General features: G+C 36.8%; 2 protein-coding genes across 2 annotated transcripts; one reads left to right on the top strand and one right to left on the bottom strand.

Annotated features, from left to right (window-relative positions):
• The first annotated feature begins 445 nt into the window (after window positions 1-445).
• On the top strand, window positions 446-13,229 carry LOC110796458 (uncharacterized). The gene is made up of 11 exons (XM_022001517.2): window positions 446-1,213; window positions 5,528-5,792; window positions 6,048-6,204; window positions 6,342-7,095; window positions 7,222-7,651; window positions 7,743-7,924; window positions 8,059-8,215; window positions 9,513-9,749; window positions 9,845-10,195; window positions 11,852-11,953; window positions 12,801-13,229. Exons 1-11 carry the CDS (start codon window positions 705-707, stop codon window positions 13,017-13,019), a joined length of 3,363 nt encoding a protein of 1,120 aa, XP_021857209.1. The 5' UTR covers window positions 446-704; the 3' UTR covers window positions 13,020-13,229.
• Window positions 13,230-14,129: 900 nt separating this feature from the next.
• On the bottom strand, window positions 14,130-21,822 carry LOC110796459 (TPR repeat-containing thioredoxin TDX). The gene is made up of 10 exons (XM_022001518.2): window positions 21,629-21,822; window positions 21,496-21,529; window positions 19,068-19,175; window positions 18,886-18,973; window positions 18,736-18,816; window positions 18,554-18,618; window positions 18,288-18,428; window positions 18,084-18,197; window positions 15,642-15,672; window positions 14,130-14,567 (listed from the first exon to the last, which is right to left on the bottom strand). The coding sequence occupies exons 1-10, from the start codon at window positions 21,736-21,738 to the stop codon at window positions 14,242-14,244; spliced, it is 1,098 nt and encodes a 365-aa protein (XP_021857210.1). The 5' UTR covers window positions 21,739-21,822; the 3' UTR covers window positions 14,130-14,241.
• Window positions 21,823-23,532: the final 1,710 nt, after the last annotated feature.

Raw genomic sequence — 23,532 nt, forward strand, 5'->3', positions numbered from 1 at the left:
GTGGAACACACAATCAACATTATTATTTTCTCTTCTTACTACGTTTGTTCATAATTAGCCTTTAGATATTATCACGACTTTAATGGATCAAGAAGGCATAAGCAAACAATAAGCAACGACTAATTTTCAAACGAAAAAACTAGTCGTTGGAACATCAGAATAACTAATTTTAAGTTTGGGGCATTTGGTGAAATAAGTTTAATAATTGGGGTATTTGGTGAAATAAATTTTAAAAAAGGGGCATTTGGTGAATTATGAAACTAGGCTAACGGCGGACTAACAGACCGTTATCAGTAAGGGTATTTTGGGCGTTAAGTTAATTATCAGGGGTATTTGGTGAATTATTGGAACTTGATGAGCATTTGGTGAATTACTTCAAAACTCGGGGTATTTCATGAAATATCCGTTGTATTTATATCCGTGTCTCCGTACTTCGTAACAGACTTTTCCACAACGAGTGCATTTAAAAAAATAAAAATACAATAAAAATAAAAAAATTGAAAGATGCCCAAACACCATCGTCTCTCCTTTTTCTAGGGTTTCCCAGGAGCAGCGCTCTCAACTGGCGTGCTCCCTCTTCCTCTTTCTCACTTCCTTCATCATTACTCAACAACCTGCTTCAATGGCAGCACCTTGATCCCTTCCTCTCACGACTCACGAGTCTCACCTCTCAATTTTGCCACTTTCTCTCACCTCCCTCTACAATGCGAGACCAGAAGCCCCCTGTAAACGAAGCACAAGCTCCCGAAACCCTAGACTCCGATCGAATCACAACTCTAGCGACGAATTCCGGCGCTGAATCCGATGAATTCGAATCAGTTATCGATGTTTCCGGCAAGATTTTGGAGCTTCCTCTCTCTCTCCGCGACGGGGATGGTGGGAATTCGGCGGAGGGGTTGTATGTATATCGGAATGTGTTTAACTTGATGCCCAAATCTTTGGGGGGGTTCGGGGGGAGGTTGAAGAAGCTTAAGTTTTTCGCCAATGAGATTAATTTGTTTCCGGAAGAGATAAGGGATTTGGTGGAGCTTCAATGTTTGCAAGTTAAGGTATCTCCAATTGGTCTAATGGGTTTGCCGCTTAGCAAGTTAAAGGCTTTGAAGGAACTCGAGCTTTCGAAAGCGCCACCCAGGCGCTCCGGGTTTCCCATTTTGGCGGAGATTTCTGCCCTTAAGTGCTTAACTAAGCTTTCAGTTTGCCATTTTTCTATCAGGTTGGTGGGAAGTTGATTGTTTATTTATTATTTATTACAGTATATTACTCCATATTTCTCTTAGAGTAACTTAGAAATAAGTAAAAAGTTAAGTTCTTGGTACATTTTAATGGTAATCGCTTATCATGTGTTATGTGAGAGGAATCAAGAAAATAATGGGTAAATAATAAAGAAAATAAAGAGAGGATATTATGTGTTCTTTTTTTATACAATATTTTTTCTGGCAGCGTAAGCAAAAGTGGATCCTTTTAATTTAGTGCTATTGTTTAGGAGCTCTGTTTTAGATTCTTCAAATATGTTGAAAGGGGTTTAGATGTTTCCAGCAAAAACTTATTAAATGGTTAATAAGTTGGCTTCTATAGATTATCTATTAGGTTAGTTTACAAACATTTTATGTCTGAATTCTCGGCCTTAATCTGGAATTATTCCGCTAATACACATTTTGTTGTTGTTTTCCATCAGTAACAATTTTTACTTGCACTATTCAAAACCTCAAGCTCTCCAAATTCAACAATTTTAACTTGTTAATGCCCGTCTTTGGAATTGGGTTTAAAATTTTGAATAGGGAGTATTTCCGAAGAACTAGTTAAGGAGAGTTTTTATTTAAGGACGTTTATTTGGAGGAAGTTTTGTTATTAACGTTTCTTACAGTTGGGAAAGCATACCATGGGTCATGGCCTCATGGGTTCAAAATATTCTAAGGTCTAATCTAGTTGGTTAAGGATATAGATGAACATGGCATTATATTGTTTCCATTCCTCTCTCTTTCTCCCCTTTGTGGGTGCTGTAATGTGCTCACACTTCCAAAATTTGGTGATGAAAAAATTAAATTTCCTATTTGTTGCGTCCTTGTGATTGTGAGAGACACAAGGTGGATTTGATAGAGCTCTATAGCTCTCCGTGCTCTATGGTCTGCTTGCATGATTGAGGTTTTTCTTGCTAAAGCACTAGGTTACTTTTGTTTTCTCTGGGTGGGGGTGGTGTGGGGATAGACAAGATAAAATGGTTTTTAATGTTTGGTGCATTCTCTTCTGTGGTGTGTTTGGTAGAGGTTTTAGGGGGCAATTTGGGTTGGAGATAAACATCAATGACAGTGAAGGCTGTGTTTCATTACCTAATTTAGGTGATCTGCTGTGAGTTTCTTTTAGTGTAGTTAAGTTTGTTAGGGGTGGGGGATTTGCTAAAGAAGCACTAATTTTGTTCAATGTTTGATTCATTCTCTTGTGTTATATGTTGCTTATATGTCTTTAAAAGAGATGAATCGTGCAATGTTAAAGAAAGATTCCGAAGGAGAGGGAGTAGTGGTACTAAAGGTTAACCAAGTTTCGTTGAACTTATTAGCTTTTAAAAGAGAAGAGTCGTGCAATGTTAAAGAAAGAATCCGAAGGAGAGGGAGTAGTGGTAATAAAGGTGAACTAATTTTCGTTGAAAATATTTCATCTTCATGTCGACTAAAGAAAGTTTTACACATATTGTAGAAGATACTAAATTACACTAATAGACAGAAGTAAAATTAGGGCAAAAGCGAAGCTCAAACGTTAAACTACATAGTGCATCTGTGCATACATTGCGCCACTGTAACCTTAGAAGTCATGGGAATGTTGGAATTCATCAAATTTACCTTCTAACTTGCTGGTGGAAGGACAATGTAGCCATGTAGGTTGGAGGAAAGGGACAAAAGATTTACAAGAAAGGGTGAACTACATCAGGACTTGGGAATAGGGAAAAATGATGTAGGTCCATTTATTTAGGGAGGTAACCTAAGATCTCTATGGAAATTAGAGTTTGTGTTTTTGTTTTGTTTTTAATGAATTTTATTATTTCGGTGTCAAGTTACTCAACTAACTTCTACCCTCTGCTTTGTTCAATCTAAGGTATGAGGTAGGAGTTTTGCTTCCAAACCCATGGGTTTAGAATGGATGATACCTAGAAGCTAGAACCCCATACCTTATTCCACATGTTTGGTAAAAAGAATAGACCTAAATCCTACCACTACTGTATTCTCTCTTCTCACCAACTCCCCACATCTTCTTTCCCTCTTTCCTTCAAGTTCATCACCACCGCAACTTCTCGCTTTCCGTCATCCCTTACTGCCAGTCCCACACATCCTCCCCCCTCCCAAAACAAAGTGGTCGATTTTGACCATTGAAGCTCCAAATCTGAAACTTTAATAGCCGAAAATGATCATTTCAAATCTAGGTGTATTTTTATCCATAGTATGTTTTCTATATTTGTTTCTGAAGCACTCTATTTTTGGTCTGCTGGGTAGCTATGGTGGTGATTAGTGGCTTCGACGAAAGTGGTTGCTTGGTGATGTGATTTTGATGGTGGTATTAATGACTTAGATGATAATGGTGATTTTTTGGTTCTGTAATGGTGGTGGAGATATGGTGGTTAGGCTGGATTGTTGATGGAGAGCAAGAATTGTCCCTTAGTGGTAGATTGGAGCATGAACACATATGGAGTACATGAATTTGCAATGTTGATTTTTTTATTTATAAATTCAGTTGATTCCAAGGGTGGGGTTTTCTCCAACCCCCCCTCCCCCCAGGTATGACCGTATGAGAAACCAATACCGGGGGGTTTGAGAGGGGTAGGTCCCCCATACGTTAAATATGGGTTTGGATGATTCCACACCCAAACCTGATTCCAATAGATGTTCAACCAACCGCTCCACTAGGTGATTTTTGGTTCTGTTATGGTGGTGGAGATCCGCACGGGTGAAATTGTTAATGCACACCATTGCTATGCCTGTTTTTGAGCTGTTTAGCCGTTTGGAGTTTCGTCAAGAATTTCTCATTTATGAGTGTTCTCTAATTATAAATTTCCAGTAGTAATAGTAATTATTTAATTTTATTCTCCGAAAATCAAATTTTTATTAATAATAAGGAAATGATTACAAGACCATAGTAGCAAGAATCAAATCCAACTAGCACAAAATGCATCAGTATTAACCTTAACCCAGCTTCTAGGAAGTGTTACTAAGCTAGCCCATCAGTGCGGCTAGTTTGGACTTGGAGCCACAACATACCAACAAGGCACTGACTAACTTATAGAAGCACTATAAGCTGACAAAGCCTAAACAGAAAAATTTAACAACAGTTTGATTTGAGCTGTAGTTTCCCTATATTGTCAGGATAGCTTCAGGAGTTCTACAACTGCCTTTAAATGCCTTTCCATTCCGCTGAATCCAAATGTGATGCACAATTTCAGCAAAAAGGATCAAAATATTTTGTACTTTTCACTAGTCTTTTTTTACTTCATTTAGTCACCCAATCTTACTGAAACTGAAAGTCAGCATCTCTGTTCCCTTGAAACATTTTCAGGACCTGATTCCAGATTCTAGCAGAGAAAGAACATTTATAAAATAAATGGTCAACTGTTTCAGGCACCATACGTCCCCAATACCACACCGATAGCATACATTATCTGTTACAATTTTCCAATTAAGTAGCCTGTCATGGTATAAATAAACTTCTAGAAGAAGCTTTATTATGGCAGATCAAACTTCTCCTTGATTGAGAAATCGCCATTTTCACCACTTGATCCCAGCGGACCGAGCCTCCAATATCTCTCATATGCTCATGACTGTCAATAATTTTCTTCTATGTCTAAGAACAGTAGCTAGTACAAGTGAAACTATCCAGCTCACTGCCTTTGCTGAGATAGCTGTTAATAGTAATTGTTTATTTTTATCATCATCATCATCATTTTATTTTCATATTAGCATCACCATTGTTTAATTCATCATCATGGTTGTCATTCTATTTTTAGTTCTTAAATTTTATCTACTTACAAATTTAAAATATTTCCTTGAAAATATATTTTAATTTCTTGTTATAACTCATTATTTACTCTTGTATGTCATTATTATATCATATGTAGACAAAATTTATATTTTTAAAGAAAATAATGATACAGTTTCAAACTAAATATCAATAATGAGTGTAATTGTATTAGTGACTAGTGAACACAACATATTGTTTGTATATTTTTGTTTATTTAATTGGTAGCATTGTAGCACTATTTTATAGTGCTGCCCCGACTCAATTACTGTAGCAAAACCTAAGGTGAATTAAAAAAACTGTGTTATTTGAATGTGACTCTAGTTCTTCTAGCCGTGACTCTAGTTCTTCTAGCCGTATTACTGTGTAAAAGGTGTGTTTTTTGTTGTGACTTTATTGAACAATTAGTTACATTTTTAATTGTTATTAAAGTTTATGTAATCCTGTTTCTCTTTAGATATACTTACTTTCATTTAAACTATTCATGAAACTTTCATTTTACGCATATTCCTTTGTACTCACTCTGCAGATACCTTCCTCCAGAAATTGGCTGCCTTAGTAATCTGGAGTATTTGGATCTGTCATTCAATAAGATGAGAAGTTTACCAAAGGAAATAAGCTCACTAGAGGCCCTCATCTCACTAAAAGTTACTAATAATAAACTAGTCGAGCTACCAGTTGGATTGTCCACTCTACAAAGATTGGAGAATTTAGATTTATCCAGGAATAGGTTGACATCTCTCGGATCGTTAGAACTTAGCTCAATGCAAAACCTTCGGAAGTTGAATCTTCAGGTACTTACGAACAACTTGCCTTTTCTTATTTATTTTGATAAAAATTCCTGATCATAACTGGTTATTGATGTTTATTGCTGTGTAATTGATGGTCGAAGTAGATGGAAGGACATGTGAGCAAATTCATTTAAATTATCTTAGATAATAGGAAGTGGGGATGTCATTCCACTAACATAAAACTCTAAGATTTTACTGAGTCTAGATGTGTAAATCTAACATGCTTACTTTCATATATTTTTTTTATTATTGTCTAAGTACAATAAGCTTCTCAGTTGCCAAATACCTGCATGGGTTTGCTGCAATATGGAGGGCAATATAAGTGACATCTGCAGTGATGACATTATCAGTTCTACTGTTGAGATGGATGTTTTTGAAGCATCAATTGATAACGATGGAAGCATTTCTTGCGACGGTTAGCCTTGAGAAATTCTGTCTTTTTTAGCGATTCTTGGGTGTTAATATTTTCCGATGTTTAATGAAGCTAAGTATGTATTAGAAGTCTTTTAACAATTAGGTGACTACTAACAATTGGTGCTACAAATGACGCAGCATCTTCAAATCCTACGTCGTATCATGTACCTGGGTCTTCATTGATCGATAGATGTTTTGGTAAGCGCCGATTAGGTAAGCGGTGGAAGAGAAGGCAGTATTTACAGCAACGTGCTCGCCAAGAGAGATTACATCATAGTAAGAAATGGAAGCTTGAAGACCATGGTGATACTTTCACTATTAAATCAAGTGAAAAGTGCAGAACTTGCAAACAAGCTCCACTTGCTTCTGACTCTATTTCTGAGTGTGCTTCAGACATCACTTGTGTTGAGGATCAGGGTAAGCAGTCACTATATGGGGATGATGAGGGTGGTGCAGATTTTCTTGTTAGCGCTGAAGATGATAGTGTGAAGACTGAGGAGGGGCTTGATCTGAAGAACTGCAATTGTATTGTGAGTGAGGCTGCTTCTGAAGAAGAAAATGACACTCATTGTGGTGATGCTTCATTGACTTGTGTTTGCAGTTTGGGTGATAAGGCGGAAGAAAACTTTTCTTCGCAGGTCTCAAAAACTTCCCTCAAATGTAAAAGGCAGTCAGAAAAACATCTTGATAATCCAAAGCCCAGAAAGTCTAGGAGATCAACTGAGGGTCAGCCTACTATTTCTCGCAAATATAATATTACGTCTTTCTGTGGTGTAAAGGATCATCTACCAGATGGGTTTTATGATGCTGGACGTGATAGACCGTTCATGTCACTAGGGGAGTATGAGCAAAGTGTGGAAATTCATTCTCGTGAAGTTATTCTACTAGACAGGTTCTCTCATCTTAAATCATGGTTTGGTACATATTAATTGTTTTGCTGTCTTGAGTCTCTTGACCGATGCACAGACCATATTTTTTTGAATTAAAAGAATCTGTGGGTTGTCAACTCTTTGTTCAGGGGAAGGGATGAAGAACTGGATGCAATTTTGTTGTCAGCTCAAGCAATGGTTCTTCGCTTGAAGAAGTTGACTGGCCTGAGGCTGAGAAGGGAGCTCACAGCTGATGATAACTTTCTTGTTGCTTCCTGGCTTGCTCTTTTTGTCTCAGATCATTTTGGTGGTGGTGACAGAGTTTCTTTTGTTGAAAGGATTAGAAAAGATGTTTCCGGTTCAAACTATCAGAAGCCTTTTGTTTGTACTTGTGCTGTTGGAAATAGTGAGAATGGGATGGTGGCCTCTAAAAAGAATCTTCATACTATGGAGGATGTTGTTTTACAAGATATTTGTGAGAAATCTCTTCACACTATCAAAACGAGACACAATTCTGTAGTTGTCCCGTTAGGGGCTCTGCAATTTGGTGTATGTAGACATAGGGCAGTTCTAATGAAGGTAACCTTTTTGCTGATTCTTGTTCATTTGTTTTTAGATCTTTGATCTCTTTCCAAACATGTATGAATTCATTAATTTTTGTGCATCACAGTACCTGTGTGACCGAATGGACCCTCCTGTTCCTTGTGAGCTAATTCGAGGCTACCTAGATTTCTCTCCACATGCTTGGAATGCAATCCTTGTCCGAAAGGGTGGATTATGGGTTCGCATGATAGTTGATGCTTGTCGTCCGCATGATATACGGAATGAAATGGACCCAGAGTACTTATGCAGGTTTTTATCATTTTCATGTCATTTGTCTTGTTTTGATTGGTTCTAAGACTAGTAGCCATCATGTCATAGAAGTTTGTCCAGAGGAACTGGTTTATTTCTTTTTCTCATCCTGACATTAAAGATGATTGTTGCAGATATATTCCTCTTACTCGGATTATTTCTCCTAAACTTGCTCCTAGCAATCCTGTGTCTACTTGTTTCCCTTCGATCTCTGAATGTGAAGAAATTGAAAAAGTCGCTTCTAGTTCTCTCATCCTATGCAAAGTGGGATCAGTTGAAGCTGCAGCTAAGGTATAGCATGTGTATAAGACATTTTTCTACTTGTATGATAGATTGATAGTATACAAGTGATGCTGCCTCAACATGCTTTCCTTTGCAATAGAATATCATATGCATTGCAGTCAAGTTTTATGAATCTCTTTTGGAGATGAAGTATAGTGGATATTTTTTGTGAAAGTCTTGATGCTTTACTTAATGTATTGTAACCCTCTACATTTATATGAATGCTCCCCTAGATTGCTCAACTGCTGATAAGTTTTAAGATTTTCAAGGTGAGAAGTGAAGTTGAAACCCTTAGGCATCATAGGGAAATAGCATTTGTGTTTTAGCAGTATGCCAAAGTCAGTTATCTTTTACTTAATATCTTGTGGAAAATTTTGGGCTCTAGTTTTGGATACAAGACACTTGAAAATGGGTCATCAATGACTAAATTTGACCAAGTTATAGTGCATGTGTTCTTGTATCTGTTGGCCAACTTTGATTATTAGTTAAAGCAGCCTATTAGTTTAAAAATTTCCTTCATATTGGGTCCTTGGAAGATTACGACTCCAATATGCATGGCTTGGTTTGGAATGGTTCTATGTTATGGGCACCTAGAGGCTAATGTTATGTTACTTTGATTTGACTTCTAGTGTCTGGTGTTTGTGTGTTGCTCTTGTATGAATAAATTATGTTTTTTTTTCCAGATTGACATATCAAGTGTTCATACCCATGTCGGAGTATTGTATATTTTACATGGGTACTTAAAGAGAAATTGGTGAGTGTGAGCTAAGAGCAGCTAGATAATTAAGAAAATGGTAAAGAAGTGACTACAGCAATGGTCACATCACATCCAGTTAGTTAATGAAACTTTTAGTTTGGTGGGACAATTGGAAATAATTGACAAGCCTTGGATGTGACTTGAGAATTAGGAGTTAAGGTAATTGTCCACTCAAGGAAAATTATGTGTCCTCCTTGGACAAATACTTAATGTTATGCCCAATTGGCGTGTTGGTTCCATAATTTTTTGCCTCTGCTTTCACTATGTATTATATCCACCTTTATGTAACCTTATATGTAATGATAAGTCAACCATGGCTCAATGAACTTATAAATATTTTCACCGCATTCTCTGTTTAAGTTCTCCAAAAACTTTTGGTGAAAGCTCTGGCTTCTGTGATTGGTTCCTTTTGATTTTTGAAAATTTCATATTTCATTTATTTCTATGTCATTGAGATTTTCGTCCCTTCTTCCCCAAGTCCCCCCTTGGGGATACTGTGGTTAGAGTGGTCTATAATGTTCTTCTAGCTGATGTAGTTGATTGCTTCAGGTGCGCACCTTGGAGGTATCTGCAACTTCCCTGGATGAAATCAGGCATTTCGAGTTTACCTGTATAGGGGAAGTACGAATTTTGGGTGCTCTCCGGAAACACCCCTGCATAGTTGAGATTTACGGGCATAAGATTTCTTCAGAGTGGATACCTGCATCATCATCAGATGAAAAGCCTGAGCGTCGAATGCTTCGTTCTGCAATTTTAATGGAATATGTTAAAGGGGGTTCTCTGAAGGTAACACTCGTTTCTCCATAGCAACTTTTTGTATCAATTGCCTTGGTCAATCTATTGTCTACATTGTGTGAGCATTAACCTGCATCATACTGCAGAATTACATAGAGAAGCTTTTGAAAGCTGGCGAGAAGCGTGTACCTATTCATCTGGCTTTATGTATCGCTAGAGATGTTTCATGTGCGTTAAAGGAGCTGCATTCCAAGCACATTATTCATCGTGACATTAAGAGTGAGAATATTCTAATTGATTTGGATCAAAAGAGAGCTGATGGATTGCCTGTTATCAAGCTTTCTGACTTTGACAGAGCTGTTCCTCTTCGATCCTCCTTGCATACATGTTGTATTTCTCATGTTGGTGTACCTCCGCCTGATATGTGTGTCGGAACACCCCGCTGGATGGCTCCTGAGGTATTGCAGGCGATGCATGAACGTAAAGCCTATGGGTTGGTAAGTGTCACATCCAGATATTTGTTGTACTTTGAACTTAGCATGGGTCGACATTATTTGCCTGGATGTGAAACAATCCTGATGCACATTGTCACCAGCAGGTTTTTGATGTTTGGACCTGCAACATAGTGAATAGATATGTCATGTTGTTTAGCTGGCTTGGAGGGTATACTGCTATGTTTTATATTGGGTGGGATGTTCTGTTTCTCTCTTTTTTTCCCCACAAACCATACAGGCCTCAAAACTTGTTATTATATAATCAAACAGGAGCTTCTTAGCTTTTGTTTGGTTAGTTGATGTGAAGATCATTGAAGACCACATCACAGAAAGTTAATGTGGCATGTGTGTTGCAAAAGTCAAAGTATTATTTTATATTCTCTGGTGTGATTTCTGTTGTTTGTTTGCAATAAAATTTGTAACTAGTTGGGTGTGTGAAATGCTAATAAAACCATGGTTCTTATCTGTAGTCATTTTTTATGTGGTGCTCTGAATGTAAAATTTCTAGATGCTTTAAGTAGCAGCCTACTACAATTGCAGTTTAGGTTGTAGGAAATAATAGTCGCAAAATTAGTTTCTATGTAGAATGATTCATAATTTGAGTAGAAAAATTATACTTCCTCCGTTTTTGTAGATGATGCTTTTGCACTTTTGACTAACTCTGATGATTTATCCTTAAGAAAAAATAAAGCCAACTGGGGTCTTGTAAGATTCGTCTCAATGTATATATTTCCAAAATATCTAATTTTGATAATTAGAGATATTACTCCCTCCGTATTTATTTAAGAGATACACTTGGTCGGGCACGGGTATTAAGAAAAAGAATTGAATGAAATAAAGTAATAAAATAAGTGGGGTTGAGTAGATATTTTAATAAGAAAAACAAGTGAGGACCATGTCATTTTAGGGAGTGGTGGGTGGGGGTGGAGTGTAGATATATTATTTAATTAGATAGTGGGGTTGATAAGTTACTAAAAATGGCAAGTGTATCTCTTAAATAAATACGGCCGGAAAAGGCAAGTGTATCCCTTAAATAAATACAGAGGGAGTAACATTTAAAGATATGATTGGAAAGCGTGCTAATTCCAATGGTTCATCTATAGTGAAACAGAGTATGTGTATGCTTATACAGCTAGTGTACTGTGGGGCAGGGGAATTTGCTGCTAATAAAATGATATATTAGGTGTCACGAGGACACATATTTACTATAGAATTCAGTGTTTGCGTTTTAGGCGTCATAGGTGTCTCCTATACATTTTCAATACGATATTCTCATAATTTAATTTGTTTGTGTACTGCGAGTCTTGAGGACCCTTTTATGTACTTTTAAGTATGATCTTGACGACCCGGAACTTTTACACTATGTTAAGATAAGCAAAAATGGAGAGAGGGAGGGAAGGGAAAGGGAGGGGAACAATTCTGTTGTTTGGATAAAAGGTTGGGGAAGGAAAGGGAGGTATAGGAGGGATCAATTTTCCATCCCTGTTTAATAAATACCATCCCTCCAAAATTGGAGAGATTTGGAGGGGAAATGGAGCTCACATTCCCTCTCCCTTTCTTTCCATCCCCTTCGTCCTCTTTCCCTGGTTGTGCACCTTCTTTACGTAGATGTTTTGACTGCACAAGAGTGGCTTTTTGATGGTCTCTTTCTTTTTGCAGGAAATTGATATTTGGTCCTATGGATGCTTGCTCTTGGAATTGTTAACCTTGCAGATCCCATATTCAGGGCTACCTGACTCAAACATTCATGATCTTCTACAAGTAAAGACCTCCCACTCTCTCTCTCTCTCTTAACATTTGAAATTCTCATAATCAATCAATTGAAATAATCAAATCATAATTATATAATCTAGCATTTTATGTGATAAACAAACTATTTTAAATTAATAATTGTAAAAGGAAAAACAACAAATTATAAACCATCTTACACAATGTTACAGACCCATAGTTTCTTTTTGGTCTTATTCCTTCTTGCTTCCACTAATTCTTAAATGGATCTGGTCCACACTAAATTTATTGTGGACCATGCCTAAAAAAAGTGAACAACTTGATTCTAATTTATTTTGACGTGTTTATTAGAATATTATGAAAAACATATCCAATTGGTGTTGTTAGTATATGTTGTGGTTGAATAATGGTGATTTTCAGTCACGACTCTCTTTTAAGATATAGGGTTATTTTGATTCAAAAAATTGTTATTATATCTATGAAAATTGTTGTTTTATACTTCGTTTAGTCACTAAAGGTCACTATGTATGTAAAATGGGTGCTAGAGTAAATTATTGGCTTTAGCTCGTTTATGGAACGATATAAACGAGATTTAGCAGAGCCCGAGCCCGAGTTGTTTATTTAGAAATCGTCTCATTTACACCCGTAATTCTACAACGCTTGGTGTAAATAAAATGGAAGTCTTCCCCTTTATCATCTTTAAGGTTCTCAGTTCTCTCTTCATACTTTTTTTAGTTTTTGGAGATGGTGAGCTTGGTTTGTTTGTAGTTTATTTTCTTGAACAGTTTATGTGTTACATGATCTCATATTCTTATTACATCCCCTTTTCAAAGCCATTTTTAGATATATTGATGTTTATATATACATGTTCTTTGAGCAGAATGGCAAGAGACCCCCTCTAAGTGACGAGATTGAACTGTTGAGATCTTCAGAGGAAGCTTCCAGTAAGAAATTTGAGGGAGCAGATGGTGAATTGGAGGATTTAAGATTCTTGGTTGACCTCTTCTATCAATGCACAAATGGGAATCCTGCTCAGCGTCCTACATCCCAAGGTCTCTATGATATGCTTCTTTCAAAGACGACTGTTCCACCCAGCTAGGGATTTAAATGTACCTTTGTAATCTTAATTCATATTCGACATTACAAATTTTGTAGACCTAGGGTTTAGAAAGTTACGACGTTGTGTCCTTTCACAAAAGTTATTTAAGTTGTATTTCCGGAATAAAATTTCTTATTTGTAAGTTGTATTTTATTCTTGTAACAATTTTCATTATGTTTTCATTAATATCAAGTTGACAGTTTTCATAAATGTTTCAAGGCATATTGTAAAACGAAGAATAAGCTGATTTGAGTTTCTAGACGACGTCAATTACTAAATACGAGTTTAATTTCCTAACTTTGTTGATTATTTATGTGTTAAGAGGATCACCATTCTTCATGTCAAAAGAGATACATACAAAGTTGCCCTTGGGTTAGCTGAGATACATTCCAAAAGCTTATCACTTTCAAGTTTCAACCACATGCTAATGTCCGCGGAGATTTGAGAAAGAAGTGATCTAGCTGCTTGACTGCTACTTGATGTCTTTCAGGATCAAGTACAAAAAGAAACGAATTCTTTGTGGCAATTTCAGTTTCTATAACTTGTTCCAAGGGCATGGTACTTGTTCCTCTTCATTTCTTTTTTTGGTGCGAATAAGCCACAGGGGCAATATAAATTACAAATGGGGGCAGGGGGATTCGAACCTGAGACCTATGGTACACATACCCTCAGTCTTAACCACTGGGCCAAGACATCATTGGTCTTGTTCCTCTTCATCCCTTATGCTTCCCCGTTCCAATAAATATAAATGTGATCGATGGACTCACGATCATCTTCAATAACTCGGTCGAATTACCATTCCATTCTCCTTTTATACTTTATAGGGATGTCCAGGATAAATGGTGGTGGAACATTAGTAGCCCAAGAATGCTTCTAGAACAACGTGTCATTCCTGTTTCCAACAACCACCCTCATTCCCTTTCGTAGGGATATCAACGTTTTCTGTAAGCAGCCCTAGATATCTCTTTCTTAGTTTCACGCAAGTCAGTCTCTAAGCAAACCCTATTTTAGTTCTATGTATATATATCCCCATTGTTCATGGAATAATACACACAGTTGTTCTCTCCCAATATATTTCTGTCATCTTTTTTTTCTCAAAAACCATCATAATTAGCAAACAAGATCCACAATTATAAATTATATGATTAAAATATAAAATATCTTGTTCTATAAACAAAAACCATATGATTAACTCATTTGTAGGCGGAATTAGACACAATTATCAGCAATACTGTACAATCTTGCTCTCAAGGGATCTTTTATCAGCACCGACCACTTTGTCCATCTCCTTTCTGTCCTTGATGAAAAAGAAGATAGGAACACTGGTGATATTCCAAGTTGAAGCCACTTCTCTGGCTTCATCTATGTCCACTTTTAAGAAGACAACTTGTGGATAATTTGCAGCCAAAGTAGAATAGACAGGTGAAATTGTACGGCATGGCCCACACCATGTTGCAGTGAAGTATAGAACAACAAGACGTTTCAATTTTGCAGCAGCATTCAACTTGGTATCTATCTCATTTTTTGACTGTATTGCTATCACTTGTCCTGCATAATATAATGGACAAATGCTTACATTAGCTAAAACCCAATGACACCTATGTTATCAAACACTTTTTTGGATCAGCAGAAGTAAATGGTGGCCCAGCCACTTTCAGAATCTTCACCATGGTTAATTTCTGAGTTTTAGGTCTAATAAACTCCTTTCTTTCAACTTAAGTCTAAACTTAAAACTATAATTTCACTTGTTCGTAAAACTTCTAAAAACTTGTTTTTAAACCTCCAACAACTTAAAACCACATCAAAACCCTTTAAAAATAGATCCAATTCCCTTGCATCTAAAACCAGTGTGTCAATATTTGAATTTCCTACACACTTGAGTTCCTGACTAATTAAATGATAAGATGTTCAACCAAGACCTACCAACAATACCTATGAAAATCCATGCTGCTATCTATACGAAGTTTATCACCAGTATCCCCCAGCCATTAGCTTGCTAGATAAATTCTATATAAATTATCCATTTCATGGTGTCTAATATTAATCAATCTTTACTTATTGAGTAATAATGGACTAAAACAGATCATCAAAATCTCCACCCCTCTTATAAAATTCTAAAGTGAGAAACAATCACTACACATCAAATCTAGATTAATTAATACCTCTTCCTTATCAAGTAATAAAGTTGCATAAAGCCCTCCTAAACTGTCACTGTAGGGAGCGTCTTTTGAGAGAGAGAAATCCAAGCAGATTTACAAACTGTTGTCTCAAATCACTAGTATATCCAACCCTTGACATTTTAGACCGTCAAGCCCCTTATGGGTTTATGTCCAGGACCCAAAAATTTATCAATTCACATAGACAACCTTGATGATGTAACTAGACCCGTCGTAAATATTAGGCCGGAGATGGGGGCCTTCATGGGTACCCAAAATTACATGAGTGGGCAAGAAATGTCAAACAGCACTCTAAAGTATTGGCAAACGTATTGCACATTTGCACATAGTATGAGTTCAAAGAGAGAACTGCATGCAAATATAATTCCTGATAAATGTACTGCTGATGTAATATATTTTAACCCTTTTGAGTTAATTAAGTTCTAAAATAAATAAATTAGCATACCATCTTTCAAGGAAGACTTGAGATGAGCCGCCTGAAGAACAATAATAAGAAGATAGTAAGGCTACAGAAAAGGATGTCAAACAAGAGATAAAATAATCAGCCATATTAATGGAGAAACAAAATTTCAGAAATCAACGTGTAGTCTCGAAACTCTCCCCTTTTCATGGAATTACGATTTTATTAAAAACATATAATTACTGAGAGAAGGCAAGCCTAGTTTTGTTTCTAACAAGCATCTAAATACTTATCTATACAACTAAAAGTTAGATTGACAACTACAAACAAATATTAAACATGTGTTAAAATGTAAGATGCAATTATTACACAATAAGCAGCTCTAGGATAGGATAACTTGTTCCACAATGACATTCCTGTAACTTCTGAAGACAAGTTGTCATTGTTTGTACGTGAAGTGTTCTCCGATTATTACGTTATAATCAAGTTAATGACTATAATTTCTCTTTTGTTGGATTTGGTGCTTCAAATTAGTGTATTAATGGTCCTTAATTTTAGGAACATGATTATTATTAGTGAGCAGTAACGGGTTAGTGGGTTATTCCACATGCTAGCAATGTAGTATGTTTTATGAGCCTATAAAAGGTTTTTGATGTATCTAATTAATTAAATTGAATGAAATAGTAGTATAATTTTGCTACATTCTTTCCCCTCTTTTCTCTTATGTTTTTAATTTCAACATCTTGCTCCCTCTCTCTCTTCTGTAAAAGACATTATTACTTCCTCAAATAATCTATTCCATCTCTCTCTCCTTCAATATCAAGTCTCCTCTCTTGATTAGAAAAAAATATTCTACTCAGCTACATAGTTAGAGGACAAGATGCCCTCACAAAGAAACCACCTATATAAGCTACAGATTATTCTAATTCCTCTGCAACTCTCCTAATTCTATAGAAGAATTTGGGAAAGCCCCTAAATTTTGTCAGAATTCGCAGCAACAAAAGTGTGCCTATCCCACAATAAGTCAGGATTTGCAACAACCCCAACAAAATATAAGCATTCCTCTCTGGTTAAATACTCAAACATAATTTTCATTCAAGCCTGCTTCGGTTTCCTCCGGGGTTAATCCTGTCTTTGGCTCATCATAAATTCATAATTGATCCTCTACTAAATGTTCCAAGACTCTAATTTGATGCTCGTTTTGAGTTTCATGAGTACTTCTTAGAGCAGAATTTAACGGTTAACACTTAGTTAGTTCTGCTCCGATTGAGTCAACCTACTTACCATTTAATACATAATCGAATGATTGGGATCAGCTCTCTCTGATTTTCCTTTTCTGTGTTGCAGTGGGAGTACCTAGCAAACATCTTGGAGAATGAGATCTTCTCCGAATCATAATCTTGTCCCCAAATAGGTGCTACTCCAAAAAATAATCCCCACATGCTTTGACTATACAAAAAATAAACTTCCCTACGAAATCATCCAATACTGCCATTAATGGTTAACTGTTTTAAAATCGCTAATCTCTTCCCTTCTCATTCTATATCACTCCTCCCTCGTGGAACTCACTCTTTCTTCCCGTGGGAGAATGTCAAACTCTGAATCAATGACATCGCGCTACCTGACATTCCTAGTACCTGCCTTTATCCATCTCACTTTGTCTCTATCTCCAGCACCCACATCATGTCAGCTCACTCTTTGCCTCGCAGTTGAGTCATCCACACCAGCCTCTCCTGCACATCACTGCGCACTATCATCCTGAGCAGAACACCAACCCTGACTTTTCTCTATCGGAAGAAAAGGCAATGACATGAAGAAGCAAATGGTATGGAAGAGAATGGAGGATGTAGTACTAAATAGAAGTGAAGAAGAGGATCAAAGTAAATATGATCCATTCAAGCACACGGAGGGTAAAGAATGTTAGGCATTAAATATGATCCCATTCAAGCACACCATAGTGAAAACAAGGGACGTTGGTAAAAGCTCAGGGGCAGGGGCGGATTTTTACACCAGCCAAAAGCCACCACCACCACCACCACCACAATTTATTTTTATTTTTTTAATAGATTAGATATAACCAGTACGTTGCTTAATATATGCATATAAAAGTTCGTGGCATAGTGTGAAGTGTTATAATTTTGAACAAAATGTTGTAGGATCAAATTACTGTGGGGCCATCTGTTTTAACCATGAGGACCTCCTGTAAGGCGAATTAGACTTCCCTTCTCCCTTCACCCTTCCAAATAGCTTCATATGCTTTTTTGGTTCCAATAGCATCATCTTTCTCAATCTCACTCCCGAAAACCCTACTTTTTAACGTAAGAAAATAATCATATACCACCAATAGCTTCCGACCTCGCTAGGGATAAGGACAACGGGAGCAAGACCCAAGATTTTTAATTAGTGGTTTTAACTATTGTAGGCAATAGTTTAATAAAGACGAACAAATCGATTCCACAATGATGATGTAGTATTCCTAATGCTAACCTGGGCTTCAGCAAGTCGTTTCTTCTCAAGTTCAATCTTTTTCAACTCCCTTTCCTTCCTTGAGAGTTCATATTTTCTACGATGTGCCACAATTTTGTGAACGTTTGATTCAACCTGCAAGCTCAAGCTCACACTATCACTATCAAGCACAATATCCTGTGAATTTCATAAAATAGTAGAACTACGAAAGCTTCCTTAGACTACCTTTCTCAGGACAGCATCGACCTCCTGATCGTAATCCAGCTTTGATGCAATTCGCAGATCTTTAGCAGCTTCTTCCCAGTGACCCAGAATGGCCCTTGCCATCCCTCGTACTTTATATGCTTTTGCTGAGTCGGGATTATTCTACATAAATCCATCGCAATCTTCAGGTTATTTAACAAAAAGAACCAACGGAAAAAAAAATTACTTCGTATAAAAATTGCAAACTTCTCTGCTTCAAAAAAATATAAGAAATGACAAGGACCAACCTGCAAAGCTGCATCAGCATCTCGGATTGCAGCATTGGGCTTCTTAAGTTTGACAAACACTTCACCTGAAATACTTGAGCATGACAGTGACTTCAACAACATCTAAATCCACCAAGAACAGAATTACAGCATGGAAACCCAGAAAAGCAACACAGAATTCTTCCCACAGGATGAGAATGTACCTCTAGTTGCATAGAGTATAGCTGAATGGGGATTTAAAGTAACAGCTTCTGTCAAATGACTTATAGCTTTGTCCAATTGACCTATTAATTTTAAAGATATCAGTTGTAATGGAGAGATTATCCAATAACAAAGAAAGATGATAAGCATACCTTCACTCAGTGCCACAACAGCTTTTGATTTCAAAGTCTGAGCTGCATCGTGATTTTCTTCAGAATTTTCAATTGAAGGATCACCCATCTAGAGCCACACAAGTACAAGAGACAATTATCAAACATTATAAGCAACCACAAAAGAAAGTTTTTCTGTTCCTACTCACATTCTCACAACATACCATGTGTGGAGGGTCATTATCAGGTTCCACAACATCAGTCTCATCCAAATCTATATCAGATTCAATCGGACCCTCATCCCCATTATCGGAAATCTTTGCATGTGTACTCTGCAGGTCAAGCAGTAGTAAAAGAAATTGTCACTCAATTTTTCACAATGGCTCTTCTATGAACAAGAGAAACAGGATAAATACTGAAGAGTGTAAAGAAACAACCCCAAAGACAGTAGAGCCAGGAAACAGATTTATAGATCTCGTGAACGGGCTGGAGAAGATGCAAAAAAAATTGCCTATGAATTTTGAGACAGAATAAGAACAGCGTTGTTGTGTTTTGTGAGAAAATTCACTAGATACAAGACGCCAGCCACATAAGTAACTAACATATTTGCTATGTCCAAAAGAACCTTAACATATTCAGGAAATGGGACAGAAAAGGATGATTTTTTGCATTCAATTACGCGATATGAATTTTTAGGTGCCGTTAGATAAAGCTTTTATAAACTTCAGTTTTCTTGAAATAAAGATCTGATTTTGATGCGTTTATTGAGTTTTGAAGGTTCAGTTTATTTTGGAACTACAGGCACAAGACACTAAGATGGTGTTTGTGTATCAGTTGTTTTAATAGGAATTCTAATTTCATCTCTAAGAAACTAAATCATGTGGGGGTAATTTACTAAGAATTGTTCAATAAGAACCTATTTCTAACCTTAAGATTCGCTACAAATAATCAGGGTTGATGGAGGTGTTCACAAAGAGAACATAAAGCTAAAATATGGGCTGCATTCTGTAAAATATCAAGTTAGCTCATAACTTCAAGAAATAATTCCCCTTATTATAGGCTTATTGACCAACATAAATCCTTACAAAAGTTCTTCAAACTAACTTGATAAATATCCAAATCAAAATATCTGGAAACTACTGACTTAATCTGACGTGGAACGAAACAAATTCAGGCTTATACTGTAAGCTCCTTTTACTCATATATAAGCAATTAGTCGCATGTTGAAGCTTAACAGCGGATCTTCTTATATGCCAGTCACAAATTTTGATATGGCAATACAGGGATCTACAATTAGAAACGTGGAAAAATCAACTGCTATCAAATCAGAAAAATGATGTTGGTTAATGGTTATTATTTTGTGCAACGTAGCAAAAAAAGGCAATGAACCTTTGGAGAACAAGAAGTTGCACGGCTTGCACCTGACAAATAGTTGAGGATCACAGTTTAACAATAATCCCAATATTTGGAACTCATAGAAAATGTGGCGGGTTTCTTTCTACATTTGTTATGTTTCCCTATACAGCAGTCCTGTCCAGTTCCAATATCCTATGTTACTCGGACTCTTCGTTTTACCTCAAGTACCCGTGTCGGATCCTCGACACTTGGACATGGGTATGGACACTCCGACACTTCATTTTGGTCTAAAATTAAGGAAATTTTCCACAATTTAGCCGTGTCGGACACTTGGACACGTACCCGTATCCGACACTCGTACCCGAGCCTGAGTAACATAGCCAATATCTTCCTCTTTGTTTTTTACATCCCGGAATCGGGTTTACTTTCAAGATTTTATTATTGTCCTTAAGTCAAATGTTCACAAATTTCCTAGCACAACATTACTAGGATATAACTGCTGGGGTGAAAGAAAATGAATTTTCCTCCGAACAGAGTAGCAAAGTAAAATATAAACAATCCAGTACAATGAATTTACATTTACATTAGGTCCTAGGATTTAAATAGCCATTTAAGATGAGAAAAAATCAAGCTGAATCATCTCTATTTTGCTGGTGAGATGTTGATTTTCAGAAGCTAAGATAAGGTTATTTTAGTACTTCGTGTTGGATTTCCAATTCACATCTTGATATGAAGACGTTTAGCACTGATCCAGAACACCAGCCTATCCAACCTTGTAAGGTTACAATAGTGGTGTCCGTCTCTTCCTCGTATACAGTATTATGGGGAATACACTCATGATCCTTAACTATTTCAAAGAGTGTGACAACAATTTTTCAAAAAAGTATTCAGTAAATTTGTCTATTTTGTTCGGATCGGTGAAGTAGGTATGACTTACAAGCATACCTATTTCCAACCCTTCAAAGTTAAAAATACCACACATCCCTGGACACAAACGATTACACTCTCTGCTAAATCATTAAAATGGAGCTAACATCTGTTTTTGAATTCATCAAGTAACTAAAATCAAAAGGTGCATGTTGTCCAAGATTTACGAAAATCGAGTCTAACTGTCTTCCAACACCGAAAGTAAAGAAAGAGAAGCACCTATATACAAGCCCAACGATCCCAATAGGAATAACAACAAACAACTTCCACTACCAACAACAACAACAAAAATCAAAACTGACTTCCAAAAAAACTTCAGAAAAAGACAATAGATGAATAAATTAAGAATAGTGAGGAAAAGGGTCTTACTGAATTGGGTGGTGGAGGAATTCGTGCACCAAGGCTGGTAGAAAACATCAAGAAGAAATGGACAGATTTGATAAGAATTCAAAATTAAGAGGGAAAATCGAATGGTTAATTATTGAAGAAAACGATTGGGTACCTCTCAATGTAGCTCCGGAAGTACCCTAGAGAAGGGTTATGGAGGATTGAAGGGTCTGATTTGCAGTGATCGATGAAGAGTTTCAGGTCTGCAATATCCGCGGCCTCCATTAACGCACTTGCTTCAAGCTCTGGCTTTCAAGTATCAAACAAGAAGAATTATGGTCATTAGGAATGGAAATGGTTGGGATTTGGTGCCATCACCACTAGTAGGGGTGTGCACAAGTCCAAAATTGGAGCGGATCGGACCGGAACCGGTTGGATCGGTGGACCGGAATTTTCAAAATTTGCGGACCAAGGATCGGACCGGAAAATTCAAGTCCGGTCCGGTTTTGGACCGGCTTGGACCGGTTTTATTTATTTTTGCGATTTACAATCTTAAAATCAATTTGTTTTTACAATTTTTTTTACGACCTATATTTCTCTTTAAGTATAGCATACATCATATGATAAGCTTAATTTAAAGGGATAAAGGTCACTGATATACAAAAATTCTCAAAGTCTTTTTTTTTTTGCGGGAGGAGATTAATGTATGTGGGCTATAAATTGGGCTCTTCTATCTAAAATTTATATTTTTAATATTATATTCCGGGACACCGGTCCGGACCGGAAAATTCTGGGTTTTGACCGGACCGGACCGGAAAACCAGAATCGTGTATTTTCAAGGACCGAGGACCGGACCGAAACCTATTGGTCCGGTCCGGTCCGGTCCAATTTCGGTCCAATTCCGGTCCAATTTCCGTTCCGGACCGGACCGTGCACACCCCTAATTAATGACCAGCATCCATTCGCTTCCTTCGGTCCATCCGTCACCCGCTTTACTCGTCACCCGCATTACGTCCATTCATCATCCGCGGGTGAAACGGGTAGATCGGGTGATATTCAGATGAAACTATTAACCATTAAAACTCACTACCTAATAATATGTATAATTAACTCCAAAAAAAGTGTTTGTATACTTACATTTACTTCCTAAACACCAATAATGTTTTTGCATTTACTTCCTAAACACCAATAATGTTTTTGCCTAGTGGTTAAAAATGAGAGCCTGGTTCAATTCCTCCGCCCGTAATTTATATTGCCCTTGTGGCTCATTCGCACAAAAAAAAAACATTTACTTCCTAAACATAATTTTAGTAACTAATGGATTTATTAATATCTTTTATGTTTGTAAAACTCTTAAATGAACCTGGTCCGCCTACAATTATTGTGGACCAAGTCCAAAAGAAAAACTTCTCCATTTACCCTTTCGTTCACACGTGTGAATTGGACCATATTCATTTTGTTTCACCTCTTTTTTTTCTCTTCATTCTCTGGATTTCTCTCGACCTTTTCTCTCCCGCCATCTCCTCATTCTCCAGATCTTCTTCTCTCTCCTCATTCTCACGAGCTTCAGCTAAGACTTTAATGGAGTCTCTCGAATTTCTGCAATTTTCTTCTACTTGCATCTATCTCTTCCTTCAATTTATCTCCTCAATTTCAAGCTTTATTATCTCTCTCCTCTATTAGCATTGTCGCCAATAAATAGGGGAGGTGCTTTGGTCGGAGTTCGAAGAGGCCTTCGTAGTTCAGCTACTCGCAAGGAACATTCAGGTTTGTTTTTCATCTTAATGTTTTTAATTTTTGTAATTTCTTTAACTTCAATTTGTTGATTTTAGGTCATTTCTGCTCATGTTTTTTTATGTTTCATGTATTTTTGTGTTTATATTTTTCCATTGACGTTCTTGTTGATTATACTATAGATTTTTATTTTTATTTTTGCTTGATTTTAATTTTTGTGGCCGAATTAGTGCTTGATTTTACTGATTTTCAAAATTAGGTTTCTATTCATTTTGTGCTAATTTTTGTGTTGTATTGGTCTGATAAGATGTTAGTCGTTGTCAACATTCACAAGTTAAAGGTCAC

The sequence above is a fragment of the Spinacia oleracea genome, chromosome 3 (genome assembly GCF_020520425.1).
Source record: "Spinacia oleracea cultivar Varoflay chromosome 3, BTI_SOV_V1, whole genome shotgun sequence".
Taxonomy (NCBI): domain Eukaryota; kingdom Viridiplantae; phylum Streptophyta; class Magnoliopsida; order Caryophyllales; family Amaranthaceae; genus Spinacia; species Spinacia oleracea.

Bases quoted from the DNA above. Each gene is read 5' to 3' on its own strand.
- LOC110796458 (XM_022001517.2), top strand. From the start codon at position 705: ATGCGAGACCAGAAGCCCCCTGTAAACGAAGCACAAGCTCCCGAAACC. The intron at 7,652-7,742 runs GTAACCTTTTTG...TGTGCATCACAG, and splicing joins ATAGGGCAGTTCTAATGAAG to TACCTGTGTGACCGAATGGA. The intron at 9,750-9,844 runs GTAACACTCGTT...ATCATACTGCAG, and splicing joins TTAAAGGGGGTTCTCTGAAG to AATTACATAGAGAAGCTTTT.
- LOC110796459 (XM_022001518.2), bottom strand. From the start codon at position 21,738: ATGGAGGCCGCGGATATTGCAGACCTGAAACTCTTCATCGATCACTGC. The intron at 19,176-21,495 runs GTAAGACCCTTT...CTTGACCTGCAG, and splicing joins TTCCTCCACCACCCAATTCA to AGTACACATGCAAAGATTTC. The intron at 18,429-18,553 runs GTTGGTCCTTGT...GGATTTATGTAG, and splicing joins ATGCTGATGCAGCTTTGCAG to AATAATCCCGACTCAGCAAA.